This window comes from Seriola aureovittata, chromosome 23 (genome assembly GCF_021018895.1).
Source record: "Seriola aureovittata isolate HTS-2021-v1 ecotype China chromosome 23, ASM2101889v1, whole genome shotgun sequence".
NCBI lineage: Eukaryota > Metazoa > Chordata > Actinopteri > Carangiformes > Carangidae > Seriola > Seriola aureovittata.
This window is the reverse complement of record NC_079386.1, coordinates 17,739,171-17,763,810: the sequence shown is the minus strand read 5'-3', so window position 1 is coordinate 17,763,810 and position 24,640 is coordinate 17,739,171. Positions and strand designations below refer to the sequence as shown.

At 44.9% G+C, this 24,640-nt stretch overlaps 1 protein-coding gene across 3 annotated transcripts; it reads right to left on the bottom strand.

Moving 5' to 3' along the window:
* Positions 1–477: 477 nt before the first annotated feature.
* On the bottom strand, positions 478–22,779 carry LOC130164679 (FH2 domain-containing protein 1-like). Of its 3 annotated transcripts, none has more exons than XM_056369563.1 (14): positions 22,537–22,779; positions 10,655–11,127; positions 10,339–10,509; positions 9,900–9,961; positions 8,345–8,447; positions 7,848–7,933; positions 7,574–7,674; positions 6,354–6,424; positions 6,009–6,116; positions 5,851–5,921; positions 5,368–5,485; positions 5,041–5,205; positions 4,810–4,905; positions 478–4,720 (listed from the first exon to the last, which is right to left on the bottom strand). In XM_056369563.1, exons 2-14 carry the CDS (start codon positions 10,979–10,981, stop codon positions 2,399–2,401), a joined length of 3,801 nt encoding a protein of 1,266 aa, XP_056225538.1. In that variant the 5' UTR covers positions 10,982–11,127; positions 22,537–22,779; the 3' UTR covers positions 478–2,398. The 3 variants fall into 3 exon arrangements, with proteins under 3 accessions (XP_056225538.1, XP_056225540.1, XP_056225539.1); XM_056369565.1 differs by lacking the exon at positions 22,537–22,779 and adding an exon at positions 22,261–22,508; XM_056369564.1 differs by lacking the exon at positions 22,537–22,779 and adding an exon at positions 15,149–15,575.
* Positions 22,780–24,640: the final 1,861 nt, after the last annotated feature.

The window sequence follows — 24,640 nt, the reverse complement described above, 5'->3', positions numbered from 1 at the left end:
TAAGGGCTTATAAGTTAATTAATGGCTTTATTAATGGTTAATAAATCATTTACCAACGCTTTATACATCAGTTAAACACCTAATGACGACAACTTTTTGGTTGCCAGGTTGTGGAAAATCCTCCACCAGCACATTTTGTGTTCTGGAAAACAGCTGCAGGACATCTGGACCACAGTTTATGTGTAAACTGATTATTATTAATATCTTTTCCAGACGATAAAATGGTCAGTCCATTGGAGAGGTTTCCCTTTTGAATTAAAACATTTTGACCTGATGATGGCGCTAGATTTAAAGTTTTACAGATCACCAAATTCTTACAGTTCATCCTGATGGGAAAATAAATGTCTGGACCAAAGTGGTGGATCGCCGGACAGACAGATTATCATAATAAATATAATCAAAAAATACATGCATATGTTTTTTAAATGGGACAGTCAGGCAATTCAATTCTCCAGACAGAAACAGAAACAACGTGCGGTGAGTTGGAGGAATAATACTTTATTAATTAGTAGTTAGATTATATATATCAAATATTAACTACATACATACATAAATAGATACACAAACATACAAATATCCTCATATTAACAAAGTTGGCACCGCAGACTTTTCCCAGTGAGTCAGACACTGTTGGTTTGAATCAGAGACACTTTAAATATCTCCTCGTCTAAACTATTCACTCTGTTTTTAAACTATATGATTCTCAGTGATTTAGCATTTTTAATTTTTTTTTTAAATACAATGATAATCATAATAATGATATAATTCCTATTTCAATCAGGCCAGATGTACAGATTCCTCAGCTTGGTTAGTGAAGTTAAAGGTGCAGAATCAAAGAGGAATTTAAGAGGAAACAGGAAACACCCGGCTGGGATTCAGTCACGTCACTTACCATAAACACTGCAGAGAAGACGGGGTAGTTATTCTTTAAATCTCATTACACATTCATGGATGCATACATTTATTTCCTTCACATGTAAACTACTGATGTGGCAGCGCTCAGAAGGCCCAGGGAGTCCATGCATGTGACGGTTCATGCTTGAACCTCGGGAGGCTACAACTTATTCTTCATGCTTTATTTTCTCTGGGACACGATTTATAAAAAGCTTTGTGATGTCTGGAAAACTGTCGCTGAGCTCCAGAGGTTTAACACGGGAGACTCTTGCTGAACTTTATTTTGGAACAAAGCTTACAGGAAAACAAAGCTCTGAATGGATAGTGTCTGAAAGCTTCACAGGAGCTTCACTGGAGCTCGTTCGAAGGCTGCGTAACGTGTGTGAACTTCATATTAGGGTCTGATCCCTTTGTCTGGCTTCAAAATAAGAGTTAGCAACCGCAGAAATCTGGGGTTATAAATGTTACGTGTGTGATAATTGGTCATAATCAATAATAATCTGTTTCGTCGATGAATTGTTTCAGTAAACGTGTCCATGATACAAACTGGAAGAAGACGTCTTTGACTTTAGGAAGTCTGTGTATTCAACGGGTGCGACGACACCTGAGGCTGTCGGCTTCTAGATATCACAATGCTGAAGACAAACACCTGGTTGTGGCACATGGAGTCTCTGCCTGTAGAGAAGAAAACGCTGCATGACTGAGAACAGAAGGAAAAGTAGCCTGTACCTGCCGCGCCAAGAACACCTGCTGTATTTCAAACAGTTCCCACTTCTTTCCAAGTAAGTTCTGAAATGTCAAAATTAATTATAAACTAAATGAATTTCCCAGTTGTGGGATTAATAAAGTTAATCTAATCTAATCAATTCCAACTGTTGCACCATCACCATCAAACAAAAGAGGATGGTTATGCGATATTTGAATAAATGGCAGGAAATGATGCACAACTCGATTAATTAAATGCCAAAATAGAAAAGTTGTGACTGACTGACGCTGCTAGCATGTTCCCAGCTGGGTAGTGTGTTAGCGTTAGCATCCCTGCGTCACATCAACGAGCCTCTAACGCCAAATATTTTTGCAGGGATGCGTGGACGAGCATCTGCAGCTTACCTGAGGACCAGAGTGTATCCTTAATATATTTCATATTGGAATGCACTTTGTAATTATCACTTAGATCAACAGTGTTTAATAGAAAAACGCCGGGGAAGGTTTATTCTTCATATTTTAGTGCCTTCAAAAAAAGACAAATTAAATTAATCTTCATACTTTAACGAAGCCTCTCAACCTTCAGAGAAAAGGAAACTGTCTGTGCTTCATATTGGAATGTGACCTCCTTTGTTTCTCCTCCTAAACTTGAGAGTTGTGCCGAGGAACGCATCTTTCTTCCTCTATGAATTAGAGCCTCCACTTCATATTGGAATGTGTCCACTGCCTTCTACCCCCAGTACAGAGGGGAAGGTTCTGCACAGAGTTCATGTTGGAACGCGGCCGTCGATCTCTCCTGTTATCTCCAGCTCGGCCTCGCGGCCTTGACCGAGTCTCTGGAGTGAGACGACTTGTCGGAGAAGCTGCCGCTGTCGCTCAGCCGGTGGCCTTTAGGAGGAGCCAGCGAGTCGTGGAGGGGGGAGCGAGGAGACGCCCTGATGCTCTGAGACCTCCTCAACGGGGAGGAGGAGGAGGAGGACGGGTTGAGGAGGTCTGAAGATCTGGAGGCGGTGGAGACTCTGACTGAGCCTGTTCGGGTGAAAGGCGACGAGTTGCCGGGCGGGGCGACGGAGGAGGAGGAGGAGGAGGAGGTGGTCTTGGGGGAGGGTTTATGGGAGGAGTCTGAGCCAGTGTGGGGGGAATGAGGAGGAAGTGCGGTGTGGGTCCGTCTGAAAGAAAAGGAGGCGGTGCTTCGGGCGAAACCCGGAAGCGGCGATGATGACGGGGTAGCGGCTTTGTGCAAAGGGGTGGCAGGAGCACTGATGCTGCTGCCTCCTCCTCCACCTCCTTCTCCGGCCTGAGAGAGCGCTCGCAGCGTGGAGCGACACATCTTCTCCTCCGGCTGGGGTTTGGGTTTGGTTACAGGTTTTCGGACGGACGGCTTCCTCTGCAAGTCCTGGTTCTGAGGACCTGAGATCTTCTGGTCTTTCGCGTCTTTGTGGATGCTGGATCGTCGGGAGGAAGGAGCAGTGGAGGGCCTCTCTCCACGCCGGAGGGAGGCGCTGCTGTTGGGGTTGGAGACGGTCAGACTGGCGGGCGCCGCGGTGCTGGAGGATCCCCGGTGGTGGGCAGGAGGCTTCTCGGGACGGCTGGTTCGGGAGATGGGAACAACACGCCTCATGCCCTGGTTCTCGGAGGTGGTGAGAGTCCTGACGGGTCTGGACTTGTTAGCGGTGGAGGCGGAGCTTGTGGTTGCGTTGGGTTTCGACGCCGTGGGTCGGGTTTTTGAGGTTAAGGTGTTCCTGGTGGACGGTTTGGACAAAGTTGCTGGTTCCGCCTTTCTGTTGGTGGAAGCGTTGCTTCTTCCCCTGTCGTTTGTTGATTGTTCTGGGCGGGTCTTCTCATCTCTTGTGTCATTGGTGGAGCCCTCTGCTTCTTCCCTGTGATTGGCTGGTTCCTTACCTTCCTCTGAGGCATCTGTGGTGAGAGCAGGCGCTCCATTGGCTGATGCAGGCTCTGCTGGGCGCCACCTGGGGGAAGAGACTTGCCGTGACGGGTCGTCACAGCGGGAGACAGGCACTGGTTGGCTGCTGATGGGTACAGGCACTGGCTTTTCATTGGCTGGCTGAGGTTCTGTGGGCGTGTGGTTGGCTGAGGCGGAGGAAGCTGGCTGGTTTCCTCCCTGATTGTCAGTCCGACACGGATCCTTATCAGTCCGTACATGTGTGTTGTCCGTGTGTGCGAGTTCGCCGGCCGCCTCACACACACCTGTCACACACCAGACAATCACCGGCTCCTCCTCTTCGTCTCTTCCCACCTCAGATTTTTCTACATTCCCAGTCTGGGATTCGTCCACTCCCTCTTCCTCTTCCTCCAGATCCGTGATGAACACGTCGTCCTCGTGGCGACCGGTGTGATGCCCTTCGTCGCGACCGGCCGAGGTGGCGACCTTGTCAAACACCCTCAGCTCAGGCACCAGCGTGCACGTTTCTAAAACCACAGACATGCCGCCTGGCGCGTCGCAGTCGAAGCTCTCGTCGCTGCAGGTGATTCGTCCACTAACGTCCCGACCGGCTTTATTCGTCCTCGGCGGTTCCTCCCTCGTCCGGCTGCTAAAACCGAGTCGGTCGTCGCCGTTGTTGTTGTTGTGGTCAGATTGCTGGTGTGAATCAGAGGTAGGTTTCTTTGTGGGATCGACGGCGTCTGCTGGAGTCTGGGGAGCAGCGTAGCTGAGGTAAGTGGTTGTTGTGTGATGTGCGTTTGTCTCGGGAGCTGACGACGGGGTTTGTGGTGCGATCTCGCCCGACTGAGGCTGCTGGTTTTGGGGGAAGCTGCATGTGGTGACCCCTGGACTTTGGGGCAGAGTCTGAGGGGAAGGTTTAGGCGAGGCCGATCGAAGAGCTCCTCCTCCTCCTCTCTGCTGGCCGACTTTGGGGTCAGAGGCCGCCATTCCTAGGAGCGTGCTCAGCTCGCGCTCGGCAGCAAGAGACGGCGAGCTGGATGGAGAGTTCCGGGAACGTCGTAAACTCCCTGAGCGCCCCAGAACACTGTTGTTTAGGGGTGAGCGGGGGCGGGACTTCGGGGTCAGGAGCTCCATCAGCAGCCCGGCCTCGTCGTGTCGTGACATGGCAGCTGACATGTCCGTCTCGCTGCTGCAGCGCAACCTGAAGCTTCCAGACACCTACAACAGGATCACACAGTGGAAATCGATCACTAATCAAGCAGTTTGAGCGTCTTTGTGTTTCGGCGTTTGGTTGCGAGTCGTCCTACCTCCTCGCCACCGGCCCAGGAGTGCCTCTTCTGCTCCTCCAGCTCCTGCAAGCGCCGGCGGCGTGCGGCCTCCTTAGCCTCCCGCTCCACGTTCTCCTGTAGAGACAGAAAGACATTACGTTTCTATTCAGGTGGCAGTAGAGTTCCTGCTGACTTAAACCGCAGCTGCTGAAGTGGATGTTGAAGTGTAAATGTGTGTGTGTGTGTGTGAACGTCTGCGTGTTCGCGCACCTTGACGGCGTGGCTGAACCTGGAGCAGAAGGTGTGAAAGATGCCGAAGCAGTCGTCGAGTCTGAACGCGTCTCTGTCCTCACAGAAGAAGTCGATCAGCTCGCTGCCTTCCTTCCTCAGCTGCTGCCGACTCCCCCGCAGCGAACACAGAGACGAGGTCGCCGCCTGAGGAAAGAGAGACGCGGCCATGACAACTTTCACAACAAAAACAAACTAGAGTGGGACTCAGGAGAGCTTCAGGAAAGTGAATAAAGTCAATATGGAGTCTCAAAAGACAGCACACAACTAATGATGGCGAGGTGCTGCTGCGTGCTGAGGTGTGTTTACCTGCAGGAAGCCGTCCAGTTGCTGCAGCAGCTCCGTGTCTCTCTGGACGTTCTCCTCTACTGAGCGCGTGCGAGACATCAGCCACTTGAGTTCAGCGTCCAGCGTTTCCAAGGAGATTCTACACAACAAATAAATAAATCAAGAAAAACAATATTTTTTTTAAATAATCTCTCTGAACGAAATAATGTCTCGTTGTATTTTTAGTCAATAGACTTTAAAAACATTCTTTAAATGATAATAAAGGAGTTCTGTTTGATCAGTGAACGTATCACTGAACAGGTCAAGAGGTCAGATTGTCTGTATGAAGAGTTCAGCCCCCGAGAGAAGAAAAACAACCACAGAGATGAAAACTGAAAGAACAAAGAGATGAAGAGAGATGAAGAGAGAGACGGAAGGGAGATCTGCTGTAATGCTGGAGAACAGGCAGAGGGCGCTGTTGCAGAGCGAATGTCTCTGAGCGGTGAACCTGCAGTGACGCCTCACCTGGCTGCCGCCTGGACGTGACTCAGCTTCAGAGGAAACTCCAGCAGCCGCTCGTCTTTCTTCTGAGCTTCCTGGAGGAGAAGGAGGAAACATGTCATCATGTCTGACGTCTCGCCACGATACTATCGACCTGCACGAGCGGCGGCGTTGTTACTGACCAGAGCGACGAAGTGCAGCAGGTTCATGCCCGGTTTGTTGGCCTTGGTGTCGGCCAGAGACAAGAGGGACGACAGCTTGAAGCCCACGGCGTTTCCCGCGTAACCTCCCTGCAACGACACAGCCGTTACACACACATCACATCTGAGAGGTGTCGTGTCTATAGTCTGCATGTATGTTATATACACACATGGATATATGATACTGCCAGACACTGTGGAATAACATGATTAACATTAAAGCTACTTTAAGCTTTCTATACCATCCTCCCTCCTCCTACATCTTCATCCATCTCTCTCTGTTTGTTTATTTCCTAATTGTTCATTAATGCAGTTTTTTCCACTCACAGCGTTGAGGATGTTTCCAGCCTGCAGCACCAGGTGGAGAACAGCATGGAGCTCCTCACAACACATTAACTCTGGAGGAAAAACAGAGGGAGGGAGAGAGAGAGGGAGAGAGGGAGGGAGGGAGGGAGAGAGAGGGAGGGAGGGAGAGAGAGAGGGAGAGAGAGAGGGAGAGGGAGGGAGAGAGAGAGAGAGGGAGAGAGAGGGAGAGAGAGAGGGAGAGAGAGACGGAGGGAGAGGGAGAGAGAGAGAGAGAGAGAGAGAGGGAGAGAGAGAGGGAGGGAGAGAGAGAGGGAGAGAGAGAGGGAGGGAGAGAGAGAGGGAGAGAGAGAGAGAGAGAGAGAGAGAGAGAGAGAGAGGGAGAGAGAGAGAGAGAGGGAGAGAGAGAGGGAGAGAGAGAGGGAGGGAGAGAGAGAGGGAGAGAGAGGGAGGGAGAGAGAGAGAGGGAGGGAGAGAGAGGGAGAGAGAGAGAGGGAGAGAGAGAGGGAGAGGGGGAGAGAGAGGAGGAGAAAGAGGGAAGGAGGGAGAGAGAGACACGTCTTCATTTACATCAACGGACAAATAAAAAACATCACGTGCTGGAAAAACACTTTCACACACACAATAAAAAAAGAGCTTATAATCCTAAAATCCCTGTGTGCACCTCAGTGTGTGTGTGTGTGTGTGTGTGTGTGTGTGTGTGTGTGTTAGCAAGTGCAAGGTTAGTTATCAATTCAGACAAGTTATCAAGTTCACACACACACTGCTATAAATAGTCCATTGTGTGAAGTGTGTGTGTGAAGGCAGGAGAAAGTTTCATCTGCAGCGAAGATGGAGACAAAACAAACCAGCGACTCTGGAAGTCTCTGTTTTTATTTTCCACATGTTGTTGCATGAAAAGACAAAAGTATTTAAAGGCTCCGGTGCTAAAACAGCATGAAGCTCAGATTCTGCTTCACTGAGGGAACTCAAACATATCGTAGCTTCTTAGCCGTGTGTAAACATCCAGTTTTATTTTATTTTATTCATTAACCTGGAACTCGCCTGATTTCATCACCGTGTAAGTCGATATGGTGAGTTAAAGTTTCTAGGTTTTAAAGAAGCCTGTTGCTTGTTTCCTGTTTCAGTCGGTGTCGGTTTCTTTGAACCGTGACGACCATCGTTTCAGTTGTTGAAGCTGCCAAACACAGACGTGTGATGCTGAGAGAGCTAGAGACTGTGGCGTCCTGATGCAGGGGCGTTACCTGTGGCGGCAGAGCGGAGGATCCTAATGTCTCGCTTCATGACCTCGCACGCCGCGGGAAACTCCTCCTTCAGCAGCATGGACTCGATACGGACGGGGTAACTACAGAGAGAGAGAGGGGAAGGAATTAATGAGCCGCTTTTTATATGAGGGCAAGCTCGCAAATACAGGAAGGAGGCAGCTTCATGCTTCAGTCTTTTCGTTCTTTCCACCATCTGCTGCTGCAACAAACTTTCTGAGAGCGTCAGAGCTCCGTGAGATCCGTCTGTTTTCACCTGGGGAGCTGAATCAGCAGGTACACGAAGGAATCGGCCAGTGAGAGCTTCGAGACGTCGCCTCGGTACGACTTCAGCTTCTTTACCTGCAGGAGAGGAAACACATGAAGAAGAAATACCACCATGATGAAGTTAAGGTCTTTCTTATTTGAACTGAACTGGACCGAACGAGCCAATAGGTCGTCTGTTTATGACCCATAATTATGTTTTATAGTTAGTGACCTCTAGTGGCCGTAGTGATTGTGACAGGAGCAACGTCTCCATATCCGACCAATGAACCTTCCTTTCCCTCAAACCAATCAATTGCTTGGATGCCGTTCTTTAAGTATCATCAACCCACCTCCTCCCCATCACCATGACAACCTCCATCATGTGTCCATCAACCTTCTCCCAACCTCCTGTGTGATTCTCAGTAATTTGATCCGATTGACTTCGTAGGGTTCGTTCGTTTCGTTCGCAGGGTGAAGTGTGTGTGTGTGTGTTCATGTGTGCGTCACCTCTTCTGTCTCCGGCAGCAGTTTCAGCAGCTCCCTCAGAGGCTCCGCCCCATAAGACTCACTGTTGCCTTGGCGAATGTCGTCTACTATCGTCTGATTGGACCTGGAGAGGAAGGAAGGTTTTACTTTACAGCTTTTGGGAAGTTCGTCGCTGAGGTACAAGAAGACCGAACGACTGTTGAGGAGCCTCAGCAGCAAAAACCTGAAACCAGTTCCTGCTTTAGACCCAGCAGCTGTCAGTCATCCTCCCTCACGCCTGTATGTCTCTCCCAGTGTTTGGTAAGCATCAGTCTGAACACAGTGTCAACACAACACAAACACATTCAGGACACTTTCTCCCTCCAGTTTTACATAACCACTGAAAACCTCTGTGGTGTCAAGACGCCATCTTGTTTCACGGTCTGCGTGTGTTGAAACCATCGGAAAACGTAAATGAAGTGAAAGGGTTGGATTTTCATTTTAAAAACGCGTTGAAGGTCTTTTCCTTTTTTAGTGTCTTTGTGATGGTTTCAGTCGTTTTGAGTCTCGTTTGTTTTTTGTCTGTTTGTGATCGTTTTTCTATTTTCTGGTATTTTTGTGTCCTTGCGTTCGTCTTGCATCGGTTTGGAGTCGGTCTGCATCTTTACGGTCCCTGAGCTGTTGAGTGCTCATTCTGCATTGCTTTGCATCTTTGTGGTTGTCTTGTTTCTTATTGTCGTCATTTTTGTGTCTCTCTGTTCTAACTTTGCTTCTTCTTCTTGTATTCAGCATTTGGCGTCTCTTTCAGTGACTCACTGCAGGAGGAGCCCAGGGGCCTCCTGGACTCTCGGGCCCCGCAGGCTCCTTCAACGACCCATCCGTGGTCGTGAACCCTTTCCCTCTGACGTGACGTGGAATCAAGTCACAACATGCCGGCATCACCGCACCTGTTTACCCATAACACCTGGGGATGAGGGCGAGGAGACACATCACGCCATCTCCCTCTCTCTCTCTCACACACATTCACATCCATTTAGTGACACATGTTTTTATAACCAGTGTTTGATCCAGACTGATGCACATGCACCAAAATCAACCGTCCAGAGTCACCGACAGCTGTGAAGCCACGTCTTCAGCGGAGGAGACGTTTCTCTCGCGCTGCTGATTTATCCACTTTGTTCCATTTCATCGATGCACCGACTTCGCACTTCGCTCCTACGTTTCCACTCTGTCTTTTATGGGAAAGTTAAAAGTCTGCATAAAAACAGATGGATGGAAACACACTTTGTGAAGTCCTCAACTCAATCTGTCGAGAGTTTGCTCTGCTCATATTTCAGAGAAAGACGCCTTTAAACCAAGACTGTTTTGTTGGTGCATCAGGGATCTAAACCAGAGCCACTTAAACCTTCAGTCATGAATCTATCAGGCTTCCTCAGACTAAAACTCTTCTGTAACGCAGCTCCCTGCAGCTGGGGAGACGCCTCTGACCCAACACTCACCTTCCTGGAACATGCATTATTTGTTTTCAGAGGTGATTTGATTAAATTGTGAAATGTTTATTTTGTAAATCTTGTCGTTTGTCTGTCGTCAGATTTACCTCTTGAACTGTTTGAGGAAAATCCCGATGTTCATCCCTCGCTTAGAGTCCAGAATGGAGATCTGGTAGAGAGACATAGAGGGACACAGGGGGGAGGGAGAGAGAGAGAGGGAGAGAGAGAGGGAGAGAAAGAGAGAGGGAGAGAGAGAGAGAGAGAGAGAGAGAGAGAGGTGAGCAGGTGTCAGTTTAAGGTCACAGCCCAGGTGGAAACTGTCCACACACACTTCACCTCCTCCACACCTTCAACAAACAGCGGCACACACCACCCTGCATCACACACACACACACACACACATACACATACACATACACACACACACACACACACACAGGCCCAGAGGTCATGAGGCCAGAGCGTTTGAATGAAGTGACTGTAAATATTTCTTGTTTAAAGTCACAGAGTTGAGTTAACGACCACGAAGAGACACAAATCAATTACCTCCTCTTTGGTTTCTCTGAACGAGCTCCTGTTCCTCCCTCCCCTGGTGGGCGTGGCCTTGTCCTTTGATTGACAGTCGTTCTGACCAAACAGCTCCTCGATGGTGTGGACATCGATCTGGTACTGCTGCTGCACTGGGCTCTGAGTCCACAGGTTGGGCCGCCCCTTCACCTGCGACACACACACACACACACACACACACACACACACACACACACACACACACACGCACACACACACACACACACACACACATGTATATTCAGGGCTTTACTATAATAAAGTGTGGATCTGTGATGTCGAGCTGAGACTTTACCTGCTCCTCAGGTATCGTTTTCCAGTAGAAGCTCCTCACCCTCTTCTTCTTCCTCAGGCCTCCTCCTGCGGGGTCTCCCAGCCCTGGAATCAGGGGCAGTAGAGGCGGCGGAGGAGGAGGAGGAAGAAGAGGAGGAGGAGGAGGAGGAGGAGGAGGGGGAGGGGGAGCGGGGGCAGGGGGAGGCGGTTTTGTCCGGTTGCCTTCGATATCAGAAAATCTCAAAGGAGGAGAAGGAGGAGACGTCGGCACGGCGACGGCCACGCCCTCCTCTTGGAGGGAGAAACCCTGCCTCTCATTGGCCGAGGAGACGCTGGCCATCACGTGCATTCCTGCGGCCGATTGGACGGGAGCCGAGAGGGGAGGTGGGGGGTTTGGTGGCGGACAGGTTGGTCACCGAGGGGATGGGCGACCATGGTGACGGGGGGAGTGACGATGATGAAGATGGGTCATCGCTTTAGGAGCATCACAGGTTGCTGAAGGGTCAAAGGTCAAATCCAGAGGTCGGGAGATGCATGGGACCAGAGCGGGAGAGAAAAGAAAAGAAAAACTTTAGTAAACTTTTGTTTAAAGTTTCTCAGTGTCACAGTTGATTCTTTTAATTAATCCCCTCATTAATATTTTATATATTTAACATTTATTAACGTTTGATCACATGTGGTGATGATGTCAGAGCAGGAGGAGGAGCTGCAGAGGTGAACGACTCGGAAAAATACGACTCACACCGACTTTCACACTGAGTCAGCGTGTGTGTCAATGTGTGTGTGTCACTTTCAAAAGTGCCTTGTAATTAGATAATAGTTAATCAAACATTAATAACATTACGCAACATTAAACATTTGCTTTTGTGTGTTTGTGTGTGTCATTGAAACTTGATGTGTTTGTTTTCTCTGTGTGATCAAACAGCACCACACACACACACACACACACACACACACACACACACACACACACACACACACACACACACACACACACACACAGTCTTCAGGGATGTGGATCATTATTGGGGTTTAATCCTGAAATTTTAATATTAGTAATTAAACTAAATAAATTAACTACATTTTAATTCAGTATATTTAATAAAAGAAGCTGCTGTTCTTCAGTCACGACCCTGATCTCATCTGAAGAGAAACTTTAAACAACCATGGTTTAGGTTTCTTTATCTTTTGGCATAAAACGAGTTTGTTAGAGACTTAAACACGACTAAAGTAAAGCAACAGGTGAGACGGTTTCAAAAGGTTCATAGCAAATAAATTCACCTAAAACATGAACATGAGGTGAAACCAACTAGAACAGAACTCCAGTGGAAAACTACTGACGGCTCAGTAAAACATAAAAGCAGCATGAGAAGACAGAATACAGATAAAACACCTGAAACCAATCATGAAATAATAAAACATAAGTCAAAATAAAAGATTTGTGGCTCATTTTTTAGATCCTGATTCCACCTGGAATAAACAGGAAACGTTGAGTTTACTGTGATTTTAAAACAAAGAAAAGCAGCAGATTGTCACATTAGAGAAGCTGAAATCTGCTAATGTTGAGTATTTTTTCTTGATTACTGACTAAATACAATTAATCAATTATCAAACTATTGCTGATTAATATTATGTGGCTTTTCCAGCATTTTTCACTCTCTTTATTTTTCACAGTTAAAGACAAACATCTGTTTGTTGTGACCGTTTCTCCTCGGCTTTGTTTCCTCCTCTACAGACTCCAGCAGGAAGTCCTTATATGGCTCACATCGCTTACATTCCTGCACCCCTGAATTATTTAACACACACACACACACACACACACACACACACACACACACACACACACACACACACACACACACACACACACACACACACACACACACACACACACACACACACACGCTGGGTCCCCCGTGTGAAGTTCTGGATACATGTCGAAAAAGATATACACTTCCTGCTGCTGAATTAAAGATGAGTGTGTGTGTGTGTGTGTGTGTGTGTGTGTGTGTGTTTGTGTGTGTGTGTTTGTGTGTGTGTGTGTGTGTGTGATGTTACATAACTTAATCTCACATCTCTGTTTGATCGCCCGATTTCTTCCTTCAAACCACCAACGTAATCGTGTTAACAACCCAGGATGCCCTGTGTGTGTGTGTGTGTGTGTGTGTGTGTGTGTGTGTGTGTGTGTGTGTGTGTGTAGTAATGTAGTAATTTTAATGCTGCCTTACTCGTGGGCAAAAGTGACACTGAACACACGCCTCAGATCTCTGCAGAGGAATCTGACGCACATCCAGTTCATGAAGCAGCTATTACATCATTTTATACTTATTCTTAATTAGTTTCTGTTTCTACAGTTTGTCTTTTCCTTGTTTGGATTCGCTCACAAACTTAGTTTTACTCAGTGATTGGAGTGTGGTGGTTTTCCTGAGCTGAATTTACCAGAACGTGTTTATAATCGATTAAATACCTGAATTGATTTGATCAGTTTGATTCATTTACTGAAAAAGGAAAACAAAGTTAAAATTAACTGAATTTTCGAAGGAATTTGGTGAATTGTTCTTTCATCGTAGAGACAAAGCAGTGACAGTGAGAAATGTGTGTGTATGTGTGTGTGCTGCCATGCGCTACCGTAGCAACCGGTCAGAGGGCCACTGATCGTCATGGTAACAGAGCGGGTTACAAACAATGAAAGTTTGTTTACTTGGCAGACAACAAAATCGGGGTCACTGTTGGTGTGTGTGTGTGTGTCTGTGGGTGTGTGTGTGTGTCTGTGGGTGTGTGTGTGTGTGTGTGTGTGTGTGTCTCCTCACTCATTTCTCCCTGCTTGTTGTATGTTGTTGGTAAATCTCTCTCTCTCTTTTAACAGTTTATCGTCGGTGACTTAAACTCGAGTGACAATGACATCATCCAATCACACGACTCGGACAGTAAAAATAGACCGGGGTGAAGGCGATGACCCGGTTCACACGAAGGACTCTGATTGGATAACGGGGTCGTGAGGTTGATGAGGAATCAGAGTGTGTTTGTTACCACTACTACTGTAACTAGTTCTACTATTACTACTATAACCACAGGCTTTACTAGTACTCTTGCTTCTACTACTGTTACTACAAGTACCATTCGTGCAACTAGTATTACTCCTACTACTACCACCACTACTGCAACTATTACTTCATTACCACGACCAAAAACTACTACCAACCAAGCTAGTACAACTACTGCTGTTCTGATGAATTACTGAATGAGCCAAAGAGTCATGACATGAATATAAAAAACACAAACGACCAAAAACAGATGCAAAACGACCACAAAGAGACAGAAAACAACCACAAAGAGACAAAACAACCACAAAGAAACAGAAAACAACCACAAAGAGACAAAACAACACAAAGAGACAAAACAACACAAAGAAACAGAAAACAACCACAAAGAGACAAAACAATCACAAAGAGACAGAAAACAACCACAAAGAGACAGAAAACAACCACAAAGAGACAAAACAACCACAAAGAGACAGAAAACAACCACAAAGAGACAAAACAACCACAAAGAGACAGAAAACAACCACAAAGAGACAGAAAACAACCACAAAGAGACAAAACAACCACAAAGAGACAGAAAACAACCACAAAGAGACAAAACAACCACAAAGAAACAGAAAACAACCACAAAGAGACAAAACAACCACAAAGAAACAGAAAACAACCACAAAGAGACAAAACAATCACAAAGAGACAGAAAACAACCACAAAGAGACAGAAAACAACCACAAAGAGACAAAACAACCACAAAGAGACAGAAAACAACCACAAAGAGACAAAACAACCACAAAGAGACAGAAAACAACCACAAAGAGACAGAAAACAACCACAAAGAGACAAAACAATCACAAAGAGACAGAAAACAACCACAAAGAGACAAAACAATCACAAAGAGACAGAAAACAACCACAAAGAGACAGAAAACAACCACAAAGAGACAAAACAACCACAAAGAGACAGAAAACAACCACAAAGAGACAAAACAACCACAAAGAGACAGAAAACAACCACAAAGAGACAGAAAACAACCACAAAGAGACAGAAAACAACCACAAAGAAACACAACTACAAAAGAAACAAAATAACCATAAAGATTAAGACTTACATTATCATGTTTAGTTCAATGTTACGCATGTTAACCATGTTAGCGTAGCATGTTGATGTGCTAATATTTGCTAATTAGCACAAAGAGCAGCTGAGGCTCATGGGAATGTGTTTAGTTTTGCAGGTATTAACAAAAATATGGGACAAATACCAAAACTACCAATGATTTTAATTACCATTTAATGCGCTCATTATTTTCATTGATGAATCATTCCAGAAATATTCAATTTACTAACAAGAAAGAACAATAAAAGCTGCAAATTCTTGAACCTGAGAAAAACAAAATCAAATATTTGTCATTTTTGCTTGAAAATGACTTAAACGATTAATTGATTAACATAATAGTCGGTGATTGATTTTAAACTTTGCACCTGTAATACTCATCCTGAGTTGGGACATGAATGATCGACCTGATTAGTCCCTCCAGCTGCTGTCACGACTTTCAGCTGGCATCAACACCCCGGCTGGTGATGTGGCTCAGCTTCAGATGCATGCTGGGTAAATCTGCTGTGCACTCATTCAGAAAAAAAAAAAAATCTAATTGTGCCTGAGCTGAGCGGCTGAAACAAACCAACTCCTCCACCAGCGTTCCTCCGCCGACCCAGTTATGATCCCCCCCCCATACATCCATCTCCTGCTTTTGCTCCACATTCCCACAATGTCCTGACCTCAATACAGAGAGTGAGTGAGTAACGTACAGTGACGGCGCATGAAGAATCCATCCTCCACCTATTTTGTCCTCTAATGATTCTCCTGACAAACTGTCGTCTGAGCGGCTGCTTCACGGTTTCCATAATAAAGTGAAGAGCTGTCAGCTGAGAGTCTCTCTCTCTCGGAGGAAACGTCAGAGAAACGCCTGTTAACGTTGAACAATGAGCCGAGAGCTGGTCGGACAGGATGGTTGTGGTTTTGTCTGTGGACGTGTTCGGCTGCAGTTTGTTCCCAGGATGAAATTAACAGGTAAAAATGAACTCCACAGGTTACGCTGTCAGAGATACTCTGACCAAAATCCTCTTTTTACCATCAAAAACTCCTAAAGTTTAGACTTCGAACGCGTCTGGTAAAAGCTGCGGTTGGCTGGAAAACTAAACTAAATACAGTAACTGAAATACATTCATGTAATTCCTTCATTTAAAGGGGAAAAGCTGTATTTTTTTACATCAAAAAATAATAAATAATCTCATAAAATACAATATATTGTTCAGTCAGGGCCCTCGTCATGTTTCAGTCTGAGTTGTAACCAACTGAGACCAAAAGAGATCAAATTCTCCAATATTAGCGCTAACATTAGCATTAACGGCTGTTTGCCGTTTTGCCATGAGTTTGTGTTGCGTTTACAAGACAACAGGTTCACGTCTTCAGGGCCGACCGGACGCTACGGGGACTCAGTGATGGAAAGTGATGCTAGCTGGTTAGCATGCTAACTTCTATGTTGAACTCGCAACGTTTCTTCCAGACTGGTAAGTAACCGCTGCCGATGCTAACGTTAGCGATAGCAAAAGCTTACATATAGCTCCTTAAATTACATTATGCTGATTATAACTCTGTACTTTTTTTTATTGAAATAAGATTTCAAATACAGGACCTTTACTTGCAATAAAATACTTTTTGGTACTTTCACTTAAGTAAATGACTCAGTCCCTGTTAGCTGTTAGCCTGTTAGCCCTGAGATAATACACATGTAGCATCAACACGATTATCACAGGAAGTACAGAACATACACTCCTTGATTTCATAAGTTATGAGCTTTATGTCGCCTATAGCTTCATATTTTTGGAGGATAATGAAGCATATTTTAATCCCCACTCGTGTTCGTGTGACAGATGCTCAACATCCAACACTCGAAATACATTCAGACGTCTGAACCTGGAATATACTCCACGCCACGATGTCAGCTCTCTATAGCAACGACCACGGAGCTGAACTGAGAAGCCAACATGTCCGCCAGTGAAAGTGTACGGTACAACTCACACACTCATTTGTTCACCGACACAAAAGTCACCGCAAACCTGTTAGAGAAATAATGAAATGACAAATATTTACACTACATATTCATTTGACCTCTGCTCTGTCACACACACACACACACACACACACACACACACACACTCCCTGCATACAAGCCTTTTATTAAACACACAACATGACCTCATACTTTCTCTCTCTCTCTCACTCATACACACACACACACACACACACACACACACACACACACACACACACACACACACACACACACACACACACACACACACAGGGCTAATGCTCTGCCACCCGCAGTGACTCACACTCTGTGACACGTTATCATTAAACCAGAGACCAGGACAAAAACGAAGATCATCTGGAGCCGATATGAAGTTTTCTCGAACGTCACAGTGAAATAATGTTGATCGTGTTAATGTGAGAAAGGTTCAAGTCTCCTCATTATGTCTTGTAACTGGATGTTTAAAGCTCCATATTTTCTTCTTCTTCTGTGTTTTATTTGAAGTGTTGATCCATAAGAAGATATAAAAACCATCTCAGTGTAGTTTTACATCTCCTCTCTCAGGCTTCTCTCTGGAGCTCTAGTAACAACAGGTCGGTGAGCCAATCAGAAGAGAGGAGGCTCTGAGCCTCTCTTCTGATTGGCTGACTGTTTTCTGAGTGAGCCAATAAAAATAAAGTAGATTTAAGGTAAAAACACTCAGAGAAACCAAATCCTGCAAGGTTTGGATGGTGGGTCCAGGTGGGCGGGGCTTGGTGACTGCTTTGTTGTGACATCACAAAGTTGCAGAAGTCCTGACGGCTGGTTTTAAGGCTCAGTTTCTGAATACAGGCTGTGTGCATTTCTCTGTGGACTGAGGCTTTGATACTTTCACAGTATTAATATAGAAGCTAGACCTGATCTATAATCACACAGACCTTTACACTGGACGGGACTTAAAGTCACATGCATGTTTGTTTATGGTTTAATCACTAAGTCTGTTTCCACTGCACTTTGTTGCATTTTCTGCAATATTTAAACTTTTTTTTCTCCAGCGTTTCCAAACTGAAAATGTGAATAAAAACCAGACACAGACACTTTATGATAGTAAATCTATAAATCAGCTGATTAACTAATAATAAAAATAATTGCTGGTGGAAATTTTCCACAGCTGTGGGGCAACTATTTCTGCCTATTCTTCTTCTGCACATCACAAAACTGCCACCTGCAGGAGTTTCCAGGTGAGTCAGCGGCCGACAGGTGTGTCTCGAGCCGAGTCAGTGAAAGCAGGTGACAGAGGTGAGCTGCTGAACACCGTCTACAAACCGTCACGTTGGAACCAAAAACACCACGTTCGCCCTTTAACTCTCTGCTGTCAGTCACGTTAATGCTTTTTCCGACGTGCTGCAGTCGTTCAGTTCAGGCCTGAAGTTTCTCCAGTGACTCCGTGGAAAAAAAAACAACAAAAAAAACCAAAAAAAACACAGCGTCTGGGTTTTTAATATGAAACTAATATGAAGGTTTTGGTGAGACGGGACAAAATAAGTGCTGGTTTGCTGCACGGACGAGACACCCAGACCCTGCTCTCTAATCCCCGGTGGTTGACACTGAGGTCGGCGTCAGATAGTTTCCAGCCTGAGCTGCACACATCCTCCATCACAGTGACGTCCGAGCGCCGCCTGCCAATACACTGCAGAGTCTCTGCAGGTGACGCGCTTATGTAACGCTTCATCAATTATTCCTCTTTTAAACGAGCTGCTTATAAACAGGACTGTAGACAATATATGAGCGTGTTTAGTCATTTCAAAATAATGGTTGAATAAAGTGCAGTAACTGTCACATGATCATTTAAACTGTTTTTATTAAGTCGATAATTAAGACACTTCTGTCATTTCTTCTTTAAAGGCTGATCACTGAGGTTCCAGGTGAAGATTAACACACACATTTCACTCCATCACTTGTTCACTTCTGCACAGAGTAATTGTGGCTTCACACAGAAATTAGAGTCAAATGTTCAGTTTTATCTCTCGTGTCATTTGTTCTTCATCAGTTTGTATTGTATTAACTCATACTGTGAATCTGTGACGGCATTTAAGATTTTGCAGATGAATTATCTTCAGATTATTCCTCCTGCAGCACATTATATCAATAACAATCTTATGACTATATATATATATATATAGTACAGGTGCACATATATATATGTGAAATATGTGGAGCTCCCTTTGTGCTCCACAGTCTGACTTTTTATTCAAATTATGTATAATCTTAAATATTCCTCTATGAATTTAACGAGCCATTTAAACATAAATGTGATACTTTAATACTGTGATTTGCAAAAAAAGGAATTTAACTGTTGTTTATTTCTGTTCTTTTCTTTATGTTTTCACATCTGTCCATCAGCTGACGGAAAAGAAACTGTGACCAATTATTACTATAACATCACCGTCACCTCGTCGCTGCAGAAGGAGTCTGACGGCGTCGTGATGCAGCTGCTGCAACAGAGAGGAAACTGCTCCAGACAGCAACACGAGAGTCACAGCAGGATTTAAAGTCTTTTTATTTTCCTCTCTCTTGTGATTTCTTTGGGTTTTCAGGCCGGCTGGCTGTTGCTCAGCAGTCTGACAGATTAGCTCCCACACTTTATCCAGCAGTGACAGATCTCCTAACGCCTCAGTTGGAGGATTTACAGCAGCAGGTCAGCAGACCGCACTGTCAGGCTGAAAGTATGAACTCAGGCTGCAGGAAGAGGATGTACAGCTTCACAGCTGCACACAAGTCCAGAAACCCTCCTGAAGCTGCTGGGAGACGAGCCAGTCATCCAGAAACTGCTCCAGAGGGAGACGACGACAGAAAATCCACATTGAGATAAGGTTATTTTATCAAACTGCTACTTCAAAAGTCAAAAATAACTTTCATGATTAACTTTAAGAAACCAACCGAGGATGTTTCCCAGCAACCACCTTAAAATACATCGACACAATCTTCAAATTCACCTGAAACTAATGATGGAAATCTCAGAGAATCTTCTCAGGAGCCCTCAATCAACACGCAAGAAACCATCCAAGAAATCACCAGTAAATATCCAAGAGGCGATCCATGAAGTTATCAATAACTATCAGAAACCAGAAACTATGAACAGGAAGCGACCAGACTGAGCAGAACCAGAGGTGCTGGACTCAGACAAGACACAAACACACTTTCTCGGTTGTCGTGGAGACCCCAGTAAACCCCCCCCCCCAGGAGAAGGCCTCCGTCTTATTTACCTGACAAACAATAGTAAACACACGTGCATGTGTGTGGGTTGTTGTGTGGGGGTGATGGAGGTGTCGGGGGATGGGGGGTGGGGGGGGAGGGGTGAGCAGGGGACCCCCCACATTGATGTGGCTCAGAAACACATTAGCATGAAAAACACACCGGTTCACCGAGTTCTGCTCTGCCCAAAAGAGAAAAAGGAAAAAGTGTTAAAAGCTGAAAAATCTACTCTGAGTTTGTTTGACGGCTCGACTGAGCGACTGACGCTCTTTCCTTCAGCCGAGGGAACGAGAGAGTTTCAGTTTACTGCTGTGTTTTACAGGCAGGGAGGTGTCAAGCAGACGGCTGGCTCGGCATCGCTCGTCTCCGGGGTTACCATGGAGACAGAGAGCCAAAGACAGACCGACGGACAGACGGTCCCAAAACGCCGTCCTGTATCTAAGCTGTCAACACGAGGTTTCTTCACCGGAGCTCCAGGTGGGTCAGGGGGTCAGGAGGAACACTCAACCCGCTGAGGGAGCACTGTGGCCTGGGCACAGTCTGCTGTGAGGCCTGGGGGGGGGGGGATTTCAACCTTTTATAATGCAGATTCAGGTTCTTCTTCACTGAATCTTCCCCTGCTCACAGATATCATGGTCCTTTAATTAAAATGACAGGTGACATGGCGGCTGTTTCTACTACCTTTCTCTGCTTCTACCTGAGAACGAGACGTAAAAAGATTCACAAGCGCACTGGAGTTTAAATCATCTTAACGACGAGATGATTTGAGCGCAATTCTGTTCAAATGACAAAAAATAAAACCTGCACTTTCATTCCAGGTTCCCAAACACAGTTTACATTTTTAAGATGCAGGATTGTTGATGGATTATCTTCCATTCTCTGACTCTGCTGCACGAGAGGCACGTGTCCGCCAGCGAGCAGCACGGGATTCAATGAATAGATTTCAGAAGGGAGTGAAGTGTGATGATGCCTCTTTGGCAAATGAGCAGAGAAAGAACGAGCGTATTAGTTAGGAGGAGCTGCTGTGTAAACTAGAAGTTGAAAGTTCAGTCCTTCCGGCAGCTGACCTGCCCTCCAGCAACACACACCCTCGCTCGGCGTCTCTCATACGCTTTAATTCTAAGCTCGATGTCTGAATGTGACCTCCAGATAAAATGTCAGGTATAAAAATAAAAGGGTGATGATCACAGGTTTGTTCCGTCACCTGTACCAGGTGAGTTTCCGGTGCTGGCAGTCTGAGTTGTATGTTGACACACGTCAGGTGAAGTTCAGCGCCCCGAGGCTTCAAGACCGCAGACAGAAAAACATCCATTCTCCCTCTGCAGGTATTCTGTAATACCTGATTCTGCCAGTAGTTCAACCATCAACCAACAGTTTTACACCGTGTTGAAATTACTAATCATCCATTTACATTTCTCATGATGGATTAATCGATTAATCGACTGATCGCTGCAGCTCCAAACTGAATATCTTTAGTTTATGGACTGTTGGTCGGATAAAACAAGATACTTGAAAGTGTCAATATTTACACGCCGCACAATCAATCAAGTCGTATAACACACCACAGTTCACTGCATTACAGTGACACCACGGTGGAAAAGTACCAATAAGCAGCTGAAACAGGGAGATGAAGCATCTACAGTGATTTAGAGCCACTATAGAGGCGATAACAGCAATATCAGAATATATACAGCCAGATTCTGCAGGTAACCACAGACACACAGAGTAATAATCCTGCTGTCAATATAACAGCAGTAACACAGATCATTAAGGACCAAACACATGTTGCAAATCATTTTTAAGAATATTATAGAGACACCAGACAAAAGCTGTAAATCACTATTGTATTATCAGAGAGTAAACACCATAAACTGAGTGTAAATGAGCTCTGTATGTTTCTATATGATACACGTGACTCCCAATGAAATATCATAAGTGCATCATGCATCATATATAAGTTATGCAGTGAGTATCAGCACAGATGAACCGGTTCATCCAGCAGCCAGTTATCGTTCAGACCAAACAGCCAACACAAGTGAAGCCACCACGTCAAAAAAACAACCTGCAGGAAACTTCTGGAAATATTATTTAATTAAGAGAAAAGGTAAAAAATGATGCCAAAGTGTCACCGGGTCAATATCAAACCTCGCAGGGATGAAGCACAGACACGTGGGAGAAACACAGATAAACGTCTAAATAAATATGAATATTACTGAAACACCACAGAGGATTAAACAGGTTAAAGTTAATGTAAGTTTCACATACACACCGCCGAAGTATTTGACCCCCTGGTCACCATGTATCACCCTCACCGGGATCATCACAGGAACATTATCGAGGGTGATTTTAGGTTTATTGCCCCAAATGTGCAGAAACGTGAACGCGGTCTGGTCGGTGTGAAGCGACGCCGTGTTTAACAGCTTGTTTAACCCGACAGAGTGAATCCCCATCGGCGCTGAGGAGAAGTGGCTGCTGCGCTGGAACCGAATGAGGTAAATTGAAAAGGAGAGCGCGTGAGGTGTTGTTTGCAGGTAAACTCACCGGAGTGGATCGGTTCCGGGCGGCGCGGGACGTTCCTGCGCGAAAGTTCCGTTTAAAAAAAAAAAAAAAAATTCGCAAATGTCCAGGAAGGAAAAAACAAGATTTATTGATCCCGTTTGACTCCAGCTCTCATCCACAGGCAGCGCGCGCTCTGTAACCGACCCTCGCGCTGTGAGAGCGTTCGAGTGCGTGAGTGCGTGCGTGCGTGGTGTAGGGAGAGAGAGAGAGAGAGAGAGAGAGAGAGGAGGGACCCCAGTCAGGCCACGCATGCGTTATCACTCAGGTGAAAGGGAAAGCACTTTCTCCCTTACACGTCCACCTGCTAGGATACAACACACACACACACACACACACACACACACACACACACACACACACACACACACACACACACACACAACTCATCATGTAGAGCACATTACATTGATTTGCCTTAATTTTCCTATCCTAACTATAACTCTAACTGTGTGTGTGTGTGTGTGCGTGTGTGTGTGTGTGTGTGTGTATGTGTGTCTGGCAATGATAAGCTCTACCAGCCCCGCCCTTGGCAAAAAACAGGCTTCCCTTCTCCTCCTACACACACACACACACACACACACACACACACACACACACACACACACACACGGTTATCATTTCATGTCAGCAGTTTTCTTGAAAAAAATAACTGAAACATCATCAATAAACAAATTAAAATCAACCAACATGAACCATTCAGACAGACACCAGACTCTCTGTAAGAATCAGCATGCTAGCAGCTTTGAGCTAAATGCTAACATGCTACAACACCAACGCTAACATGCTAATGTTTAGCAGGTGTGATGTTCACCATCTTAGTTTAGAGTGTTAGCATGCTAACATTTGCTACACAAAGCACATCTGATCTTGACCTTTAATGACCTTTAATACAGTCTGTACTAAGAGTTTATACAGTCCAGACAACAGGTTAATCATCACCTGATCCAGTTTCTGTCCTAAAATGAACCATTATTTAAAAAAAAAAAAAAGTCCTGAACCAGAAGGGAGCGTCTCTGTTGTGAGAAACTCTATTCTGCTGTTGAAATGTTTGGGAAAATGAGCCTGGATGCAGCAGCAGAATCCGGTTTGTGTGTCCGTGTTGCCAGGTGAATAATTGCCTCTCTTTAGAGCAATCAGAGCAACAGAACCACAAACAGACCAGAGACTTATTCTACATTCACTCCACTGATCCGCTCCTCCATTTAAAGACAGAAACACACGGGCTGCATACTAATCCTGAATTTGTTGTGAATATGAAGTGAATTTATACCTGGAAAAACACTAAAATAATACACTTCTTCATGTTTTCATGTTTTGTCCATGGTGGAAGAAGTACTCAGCTCTTTTACATAAGTAAAGATACTAATATCACTGTGTACAAATACAAGTTAAAGTCCTGTACAAGAGTATTTCCAACTTCACATACTGATGGATAGCTTGTGAACTTCACCCTGGGATCAATAAAGTTTTATCTTAACCTATAATAATACATCATAATTAATTTGTTGATTATGTTTTGCAGAGATGAAATTTGCTTGACCTGTAAATAAAGTCACCAAATCTCTTTGGCAGCCGGAGAAAATTGAACATTTCTCTAAATAAATAACATAAAAGTTAAATGTCAAATGTTTGGCGCATGTTTTTACAATGAACACAGTCTTACTTTCCCAGAAAATTACTATTATATCATTATTCCCTGAATATTCTGCAAGCAATGTTTACATCATGTAAAGTCAATTTCCTAATAATTTTCCACTAAAGTTCCTGGAAAACTCTTTGGAATTTGGTTTAATTACAAGTGAAATAGTTGTGAGACTGTTATTTGGAGTTAGATAGTTTTAGTTTATAAACAGTGAATGTTCTTTTAACTATTCATTAATTACTGGAAACTCTATTCTTTATACATTTTTGTGAATTGTAAATAAATAATGACAAACAAAATTGCATAATCTCTCCAGGAATTTTCCAAGAAAATAATTTGGAAAATTCTGGACGACAATAAGAGTCACGTTGAGATCCTGCCGAAGAAACTTTTCAGACTGTGAGAGAGTGAAAACGAGTCGAAGTGAAAGTGAAAACCAGGTGG